General features: G+C 31.5%; 1 protein-coding gene across 4 annotated transcripts in view; it reads left to right on the top strand.

The window, feature by feature from the left end:
* Positions 1-8,646, top strand: part of CHES-1-like (Checkpoint suppressor 1-like) — a 61,234-nt gene extending 52,588 nt beyond the window's left edge. For all 4 annotated transcript variants that reach the window (XM_065506955.1, XM_065506957.1, XM_065506956.1 and 1 more), the window contains exons 2-7: positions 1,972-4,053; positions 4,125-4,607; positions 4,686-4,863; positions 4,925-5,511; positions 5,584-5,799; positions 6,369-8,646. In XM_065506955.1, the coding sequence (XP_065363027.1) occupies positions 1,973-4,053; positions 4,125-4,607; positions 4,686-4,863; positions 4,925-5,511; positions 5,584-5,799; positions 6,369-6,960 (4,137 nt within the window). In that variant the 5' untranslated portion in view covers position 1,972 and the 3' untranslated portion in view covers positions 6,961-8,646. The remainder of the gene's footprint in view (positions 1-1,971; positions 4,054-4,124; positions 4,608-4,685; positions 4,864-4,924; positions 5,512-5,583; positions 5,800-6,368) is intronic.
* The last annotated feature ends 2,368 nt before the right edge of the window (positions 8,647-11,014 follow it).

Below are 11,014 nucleotides of genomic sequence, written 5' to 3' on the forward strand. Positions count from 1 at the left end.
CTTCTATATAATTTGCATATACATACATACATTCGAAAACTGAATATGTTTGCCAATTGTGTAACCGTTTGGGAAACACTGCTAGACAAAACTTTCCTAAAAACAAAACATTTAGTTCTTTGGTAGCCTGACTGGCTGTTTACATGGCCTTTTGCATGTGTCGTGGTTCAGTGTTCGGTATTTCTGTTAAAATTTTTAAACGAAAAAATGCGTAAATAAATTATGTATTTTCGTTGCTGCTGTTTTCATTTTAGTTTTTCTTTAAAATTCAAACTATAGTATATTGACTGACTGCAAAAGATTTGTTGTCTATATATGAATGTACGTATGTATGCACATTGATTGTTTTTCTTTTTCTTTAAGTAAAACAAAAACTTAGCATTCGTTTTTTGCCGTTAAATAAAGGTAAAATAAACAAATAAATAAAAAATAAAACTAAACTAAGAAATCGCCTGGCTAAAACAAAATGTTCTAATTGTTTTAGTTCAGTTGACAATCTGACTTATAGTTGCTATAATATACCAAACCAACCCAACTAATTTTTGGTTATAGACGCCAAACAGCAACAACAAAAAATAAAAATTAGAAGAAAAAAAAATAATAAGAATAGAATGAAAATAAAGAAAATGTATATTGTTTAAAAATAAGATAAATAAAATTGTGTATTAGTTTTCTTAAAATACTAAAAACGTATGTACATACCTATATAAAAAATAAATAAATATTTATAGCATAAAATTTTACATAGATACAACTTCATGTGTGAATGTGTTGTTCGCCTATGTATTAGTGCATAATATTATGTATTATTTATAGGAATTTTTGTTATTTTCGATATTTTTTTGTTATATAAACAACCTGGTGTTATTTTATTAAAATAATTAAAAAACAAAAATAATAATAATTAATTGATTAAAAAATTATAAACAATTTGTAATTAAAGTGGAGGCTCAAGTAGTGAATGGAATTCTATATGTAATCATTATTTTAAAATATCAAAAAAAAAATATATATTTAATTTCGGTTATCTAAGAGATCTGAGAAAAAATAAGAATTTTGTTTAGCTTATCGAACGCCGGCAAAGCAAAACTATATTTTAAGTAAATACAAACATTTTAAAGGGGATGTGATGAAGTGACAAAACAATGGAAACTTGTATAAATATTCAATTAATAGGTCAAAATAAAAATGTTTCTGGGATAAAGACCAGGGGTTAGTTTAACTTAAAAGTTAAAAACTAGCGGGTCAATTAATAATTAGATTAGTTAATCTCAAAATAAGTCTAATCTAACTAACGTTAATCCACTTTGATGTTTTTGGCCTCCAGTTTAAACTTAATAGTATTGCCATACACAACATCAGATAATATCACATTTTGTTATTGAAACAGTGAGTAATTTATGAAAAATATTTAATGAAATTTATTAATCTTAAAATAATACAAAGTTCAATACGATTTTTACTTTAAAAACTTAGATTTTTCTATGTTATGTCCTATTCAAACTCCAAATATTTGAAAGCACGTGTTGTGTTAATTTAAATTTATTTGTTCTTTTAACATAAAATGAAATTTTCTCAAACGTCAAATGTGTGATAAGATAAATTGTAGGTCATGCAAATAATCTATACAAACACAATAAAACCACGCACTCGCATACATCTATACATGAGTAAACATTTTTAAAAGGGATTCAAATTTTAAACAACAAAATTGAATTATGTACATATGTTACATTATTGTAACTTTTTTTAATAAAATGTTTTTGAAAATGTAAATAAAACGAAGCAAAACAAACAAATTATTGTTACCGAAAAAGTAAGAGAGCAATAGTAACGAAAAAGGAAGCTACCAAATATATAGAAAGAGAGAGAGATACGTTAGTTACATAGTTTAGTAAAATAACTTACATACATCTCCTTTTTTACTTTAATTATGACTCATGATTTTTTTTTTTAATATTTCTTTTTTAGAATGTCGCCAGACAATCCTACACAAATATTGACGACTCATGATTTGAGCCAATTACGTACCTTACAACAAACTGTGACAACAGCTACCGTAGTGGCAGCTGCCTCAAATGGTCTAAGACATCTTACGGCTGGAACACAACAGCAACATCCACATCAACATCATCACCAGCAACACCAACACCAACAACATTTGACAAATACTTTAAACATAACATCTTCAGCACCAGCAACAGCAGCCACAATATCGTCTCATACTACGAACGCAAATAATTTTAATAATCTTTTGGCAGCCGCCACAAAGGCAACATTTTTAAATTCGTCTACAGCAACACCAGCGTCTTTTAATGCAACAACCATGCCAGCCACTTCTAAATATGTGCTATTACAACAAAACCGTAATGGTCAGTTTACAGCATACGATGGGACCACAACATCCATTACAACTAGCAACGGCAATAGCAACAACAATGGTGCATCTCAGACAACGGGCAATATTGTACTGCTGGCAACAGAGCCTTTAGATGCCACCACAACTAACAATGATCATCACCATTCTCCACACCAGCACCAACACCACCAGCAGCAGCAGCATCATCACCAGCAACAGCATGTCATTACGACATCAACTACAAATAACAATGACGAGGAGTTACGTTCTCTGACCTGGCTGAATAATTCCAATTTGATTAAAGAAATCGTAACGACAACAACTCCCACCACAAACAACAGCGGCACCAGTAATAGTAGCCACCAAAATAACAACAGCACCACCCCTCAGAAACGTCCACTATTAAATAATACCAATATTTGCATTGTCAATGCTGCAAATGCACACGATTTAATTGAGGAGTTACCTCATCATGTAGCCGGCGAAGAGCAAGTCATCTCGACGAATGTAACAGGTGGCTGCACCACTGAATTACCGGCTGAAACTCAAATAACCACTTTAAGTGCCAGTGATTTTCAACAGCAATTTAAACGTTTTAATGCCGTCGATTTGAAGGATACGAAAATCTATGGTAACATTGCGGCCTTGGGTGGTGCTACGACCACGGTACATGTGGGTCCCAGCGGTACCACAACTGTGGTAGAATATAAGGCGGGCACGAATTTTATGCCCACACGACAACTTTTAACTAACTCGAATGGTGGGGGCGCTCACATTACCACCGCCACCAATTTAAGCAATAGTCATTCTAATCACAACAACAACAATTCTTCCTTTGTGCCTTCTTCATCATCATGTGGTTCTACATCAGGTGGCAATAATGCTACTACAACGACGGTAGTTGTAGCTACCAATCACAGTGGGTCCAAACAGTTGACGCTGCCCAGTACTACTTCAATCGTTACCAATGGCAATAGTGTTGTTAATGGCAGCAACATAGCAACGTCGATTACAACAAGCAGCAGCAGTAACAATGTTACTACTAACACAATTTATCAAGGTCATAAAATACAGTCACAGCAGCAAAGTAGCATTGTTGTTAATTCTACACCCGTTTCAAGTAGTGGCAGTAGCAGCAGCAGCACCACCCATCATCCTCATAAAAAATACTTAAGAGAGAAAATGAATGTTTTGGATCAAGGTGGTGGTGGCGCTATTGGTGGTGGCTCTACCACTTTATCGTTGAATAACTACAATAACAATTCAACTACATCTGCCTTGTCAACGTCAACTTCTCAAATTGCTTCGTCAATTGCTATGGCCACAGCTGTGGGATCCACCATTACTGTAGTGTCTTCACCTGCCTCATCAAACACTTCACTCTCCTCCTCTCTATCGACGGCAGCTATTAATGGTGGCAATAGTCCACCTTTAAGTAAGACATCTTACTTTACTCTAAGTGGTTCTTCGACGCCTATAGCTCTAAATTATAGCAGCTCGAACTCATCAACCACAGCTCCTTTTATAGCGGTTTCGTCAACTAACTCCTCATCATCAGCTGCTTCGCCCACAACACTGACAACAAGTGGCATACCGCCTGGTTATACCTTAGTTAGTCATCCAGCTTTGCCACTCGTTACGAATTCCCCCGCAGCTACACACCAACACCAGCAACATCATCATCAAGTAGTGGTGTAAGTATATATTTTTGAAAATCATTTATTTATTAATAAAACTAATCATATTTGTATCTCGTATTATTTAGTTCTTCACCAACTCTAATGGTTTCACCAGAAATACAAACGCAACCTCAACATACAACCAAAGAATTTTATACACTTAGTAGTACACCTCAACAATTGCAGCATCATTTACAGCAGCAGCACCACCAACAGCAACAGCAACACCAGCAGCAGCAGCAACAGCATCAAGCAATACGCAGTCCTACCTCTTTTTCCAGTTACGATAATGATTCTCTTAAAGATTTTGAAATATCCAATAGTAATTCAAACATTTCAAACCAAAGAATTAATAATTCTACACCTCAGCAACAACAGCAGCAACAGCAACAGGCGCCTCTAACACCAAAATCATCTTCCTCCTCATCGTTAACAATTAATACCAACAACAATAACAACACTAGCAATAACAATAATATGCAGAATACACCGCAAAAACAAAAACATACCAATAAAGTGCCATATGATCCATTGGTGCACACACACAACAAACCACCATATAGTTTTAGGTAAGTTTTCTCTTTTGGCTGGCAAGCCAATGGTTAAGCATGTATTAAGTGTTTTTTGTTTTGTTTTTCCTTCTGCAGTTCCTTAATATTCATGGCCATAGAAGGATCACAAGAAAAAGCTTTGCCTGTCAAAGAAATCTATGCTTGGATAGTGCAACATTTTCCCTACTTCAAGACTGCACCCACTGGCTGGAAAAATAGTGTACGTCACAATCTATCTTTGAATAAAAGTTTTGTCAAAGTGGAGAAGGCACCGGTGAGTAAAATATCAATTATTTCTAGTGTAACAGCATATAATGTTCATTTCAATTCCACAGAATATGGGCAAAGGATCCTTGTGGCGTGTTGAACAACAACAGAGGCAAAATTTAATACAAGCCCTTAATCGTTCACCCTTCTTTCAAAATTCATCGGCTGATAAAATTAGCTTGAAGAGTCCGGGTGGTGGTTCAATGGGCTCATCGCAGGGCTATGATGTGCTAGATGGTTCCAAATCATCCAATACATCATCATCACATATCAATTCGCGCTTTGATCCAAATCTATTTCCCAATCTATCGAAAGCCTTTAAAGACATCAGTGATGTAGTGCCCGATGTTCCTGATGATGAATATCCGTCCGATTATAGTACAACCAAATCAAATACTAACAACAAATACAATTACCCCACAAATAATCCACAAAATGTTCAAACCAATGGCAATTTCCATGCCAACAACAACGGCAACAGTGCGAACAACACAAATCATCCCTCTTCCATAATGGGTGCTTTTAGCAACTACGAAAGCATAGAGCTCTTGGCCAGAGATTGCGGTGCTGACAGCATAGACGATGTAAATGCCGCTACCGCTATGTTGGCTCTAAAACACGGACCAAAAGTTTTTGCCGAAACGTTCCAAAATGGGTAAGTTGTTTTTGAGGAGAATTGAAATGAATGGAATTCAAAAATTATGTTTTTGTTTGGTTTGTATTTTAGATCACCTGTTATAACCTCTTCACCTAGTGAGGATCATACATATTCCGCTGGTGGCGGTGGCAGTGCTGCTGGTAGTGGTGCTTCTACGCCATTAATCAATGGTAACTCCTCTTTAGTTTTAAATGGCAATGGTCAACCATCATCTCATCAAGGCTGTGCAGATAATCAAAGTAATTGTGCATCTTCAGATGCTGCCTACGAAAGTAGTGAAGAATGGTGAGTTTGATTATAAAAAATTGTTTTCTAAATGAAGGACTATAGCAGGCGGGTTACTCTATTCGAAAATAAATATTCCAATTTGTATGCTTACATTGTATTTAGTTTGAAAGTATTTTTTCATTTCGAATCGAGAGGGATCTGAACGACCATTTTGTTTGACAACATAACTGGTTTTAGTTAATTTGGTAGTGGTAGGATTCTGTGTCTGTGATTTAAAAATATAAATAAATAAAATATTTAATAATGTACGATTTAGACCACTACTAACTATATTTTATATAAATTGGAAAAACATAAAAAACTACAACAAATTTCCATTATTAAATTAATTAATTTTATTTTTTATAAAATACTTTCAAATTGTACAATATTTATATTTCTAAGATCAGCTGACATTTTTCATGTATATTCTCATAAATTAAGTTTTAGTTAAAAAAACCGAAAATAGCTAAAATAAAACATTTTTCGATAACATTCATTTATCAATCCATTAATATTTCTACCATACAATAGAAAATGCATTAATTAATTTATTAATATTTTTTATGTTTAATATTAATTTGTAGCCACAATATCACACCGGAAGAATTGGAAGATCAACAACGTCATCGCGATGGCGTGGATGCCTTACTATCACTTTCTCTATCCTCAGGTATTGATACTAGTTCTACAACCACCAATAGTCAAAACTCCAGCCTTAGTTCCAACTCACCGATTAAAAGACCACCTTCTACCACCGTTGAGGAAGAGCACACCATATCCACCTTGGATAGAAATAGTAATTATCATCACAATCATCATCATCATCAGCAGCAGCAACATCATTTAGCACAACAACCTCACAACATGAGTAAAATGGCCTTATTAAGTACAGCAGCTGCAAATCTATCCTATGTCACAGTAAATGGAAATTCCAATCGACATTCAAGCAACAATTCATCACTTCTCGATGAAGGTTACAATACACAAAGTTACTTTGGTTCCACCAACAACAACAACACAACCAACACTAATACCACCACCGCAACCAATGGTGCCACACACAATAATCATCATCATTATGGTGGTATGCATCATGCTTTGACGCCACAAAAGAAACCAAAAACCCTAAGAAGTTTGCGTACCAAAATTAAGCGTAAAGCGCCCTGGATGAGATGAACTTGGTAATGAAATCAAAAACGAGGTAATTTTTTTTAGATTTTCTATGTACGTATATTTCTAAAATACACTAACATAAAAATATTAAATGAAAAATTAATTCAAATTAAAATTAAGTTTAAGTAAATTAAATTTAAACAAAAAATTAGCTGCCTTTTGAGTTGCAAATATTTTTATTAAATAAAAACAAAACTCCATCCCTCCCTCCTACTTCCCCTATTACCTAACACTTCCATCCCTGTTACAAAAATATATATTATATATTTAAATAAATAAATCAATAAATAAATAAATTAGAAACTATTATATATTCTACATACATATATTTTAAGTAATTTAGTAAAAACATAAAATTTGTTAAAAAAAAATGTTACCACAACTTTTTTTTAGTATTTAAGTGTTTATTATTAAAGAAAAAAACTATTGTTTTAAACTAACTTTCTTTCATTTCTCTAAATATATGTATATTAAGAAAAAGAAAATATTAAATATTTATACACTTAGTACATATTAAAAATTAAACTAATTAATGAAAAAATAAAAACTATTTGTTTGTTAAACATTACATTTAAAAGTTTCAATATTTAAAAGTGTTAAAAACGCATTATTATTGAAGTAAATTAAAGAAAAAAAAACAAAGTTTAATAGTAAAATAATAATGATAAGTAAAATAAAAAATAAATAAATATATACTATATAAACAAACAAATAAACAAATATATATACACATACATACTATACATATGTAGAGTATATTTAGCGCCTTATGCAAATCTAAAAGAAAATATATTAAACTAAATAAATACATACATAGTAACAAAATCAAAATAATAAAAATAACAAAATAAGTAAAACATTTATATTAACGTGCTCAGCGTCCTTACAAAACAAACAACAAAATACATATATTAACAAAAACAACAGCAACAAATGCATATAAAATCAATAACTTTTTTCAAACTCAGTCTTAGTTTAATTTTTTTTTTTATAAAATTATTATCATTGTAATTCTTTATGGAAAACTAAAGCTGTTGTTAAAATAAATCAGAACAAAAAACCTAAAAACCTTAAACACCAAATAAACAAAATTTAAAAGGAACTTCAAAAAAATATATATATCTATAATTATAAAGGATTGTCCTCCAAAAAAATTTAAATAATAACTAATAAAATATATAATTTTATTTGAAAATATTTTTACAAAAATATATCACAATTAATAGGCCTAAATGTATGCTTTATCTATAAAATTTTCTTTTAATTATTAAGTTTTACTTTAAATTGTTACAAATTGTTATTTGCAGCATACTTTTAGGCTCAACACCTTCTTTTTTTAAATTCTTTATTTTAATACTTTTTATTATTATTAATATTATTATTGTTAACATTTTTACTGTTTTAAATTAAAAAAAAAAAACAAAAAAAAAAACAAGAAGAAAAATAATCAGCAAACAAAATGTTTAGTTAAATTGGTTTTTGTAGTCCTCCTTTTATTATATTATTATTATTTTTTAAATCGTTGATTACATCAATTGACTTTTATTAGAAAAATTAAACTAGTTTTACTCTATATTTAACCTTAAATATATAAATATTATTATTATTATTATTATCTACTCTTATGTAACTTTAAAAAACAAACAACAAAAAGAAAAATCACAATAAATCTTAAAGAGATCAATTAAATTTTGTTATAAAACAATGCCACGGGAATGTCGCAATGGTCCTTTATTTATAAATAAAATCTGTTTTCTTTTTTGTTAGTCTAACCCCCATTAACACAAAGCCTGTTTATTTGTTAACAAATAGTTATACTGACAGTTTTCATACAAAAATAATTGTAAACGATAGTATAACTAATATTTAACACATAACCAGTCTTCGTATGAATGGGGGTAAATCATTTAAATAAAGTCCAATTGAAGGAACTTTTTCATACCGAACACGAAGCCGCTACGAATCAGATAGGTTGCATTTGGGCATTTTTTTTTACATGTTTGCCATTTTCTTACATATGTATATCACCGGAACTGTTTTTTCTCCAGTGAAAAAACATTGCACCAGTCGGCTCTTAGCGATCAATTATTTCGACATTTGATGCTCCATTTTCTGAGCACTCGCTATAGTCAATCGTCGAATTCTGATGTAATGACGTTCTGGATTTCATTACCATAGCATACAACTACCGTTGTATTGATGGCCTCTCTATGAATGTCGTTCAAAGCTGCCGCATATGAATTAAGACCTAATTGATCAACCACATATCTTTTTATGCTATCCTCGTATACAGGATAGGCTCCAGCATTGAGATGATGATCGAACTAGGATGATTCCTCCGATTACATCGCAGTTGGAACTGTTTAGACAACATAATGTTGTGTACCTTTACTGAAAGAAACTTCGTTTCCTCGTGTAGGTGGTGTTTCTACATATTTATTTATGATTTAAAAGTAATAAATAAAGTATATGTAAACATTATTAATGGGTCTATTATGGATGGCAACCGAACTAAAGTTGCCATTCATAATAGACCCAAAATTATATAACAGATAGCAACTGGCAGCTATAATTTTCTGTTACCAGAAATTTATGGTTGCCTTCTGAAAACGCAACTGAAGTTCCATAAGTGTTATTAAAGCTTTTAGAAAATTGACTTTGTATTAGAGTGTCCAAAAAACCGGCAAATTTAAAAAACCGGTTTTCGGTTTAACCGAAAAGGTGTGTTTTTGAAAAAACCGGTTTTTATTTTTATCTTTTAAAAAAACCGATTATCCGGTTTCGGTTTTTGTCTTCAAAAAAACCGGTTAATCGGTTTATATTAAATTTTTATTCAATATGAAAAATACGCTAATTTAAAATTTTGGAATTCTTAATGCAATTATCTTATATATTTTTCGAAATATTGTCAAATGCTACAATTTTCTATAAAATTAATCAATATTTTTAAAAATGGTATCTAAGTTTTTTAAAAATATGTTGAAATGAGCTTTTGAAAATATATTTCATTAAAACCGGTTTTTCAAAAAGCCGAAATGTTAAAGAAAACCGAAACCGGTCGAGTTTACAAAGATGAAAAAACCGGTTGACCGGTTTTCGGTTTCGGTTCTGGATACTCTACTTTGTATCCACACTGTTTAAATGATAAATGACATAGTAGACCACATCAAATGCAAAAATGATTTGGATAATTTTGAACTTATCTATTTAAAAGTAAATCCTGTTTAGAGTATTAATTTAGCTATTGCAATTTAAGAGATTGTAATGAACGAAAACTGAAAATTTAAATAGGCAGTTCTTCGCTTTACTTTACTACTCATTGTTGTTCTATGTTTATTAAATTATGCATATAAGGGAAAAAAATGATATTCTTACGAAATTACATTAACGATTTGAATTCAACGGTCTGCTGCTTGCTACTTTCATCATGTTAATAGACATTTCCAGTGCTCGAAAATTCTACTTATCAACAATGTTGATAACACGCTGTTATTAACATTGTTTGTAACTATAACAACATTAACTGTTAAAGCTGTTAAAGCTCTAGAAATAGAAGATTCTAGTTTTGTCCGTTAGATAGATAATTCATGAAACTACTAGCAGATAGCACTGTGTATATAAATAGTAACAGAAAATTGCAGTCAGTTAGTTTATCATAGGCGCTATTAGAATTAAAATCAACTGCATTACCAGTGTATTCTTGTACATTACCAGTGTGTGCATTAAAATAGTGTGACTATTTAATGTGTCGATTATGGATGGCAACCGAACTTCAGTTGCGTTGTCAGTTGCCTAAATGGTATTACAGCTGACAAATGACAACATCAGTTTCTGTTGCCAAATGGCAACCAGAAATTTGTGGTTACCCTCTGGCAACGCAACTGAAGTTCAGTTTCCATCCATAATCGACATATAAATTGTTGTGTAAAGAGTTGTTATAATCACCCCTATTATGTATGTCGTTGTCGACATTAAGTCACGTCGACGGCACTAAAATTATATTTGCGAAGTCAATATCGATAAGTATTGTTAAATATTGGCAGCAATTTGCAATTTT

Source organism: Calliphora vicina, chromosome 4, assembly GCF_958450345.1.
Source record: "Calliphora vicina chromosome 4, idCalVici1.1, whole genome shotgun sequence".
Taxonomy (NCBI): Eukaryota; Metazoa; Arthropoda; class Insecta; order Diptera; family Calliphoridae; genus Calliphora; species Calliphora vicina.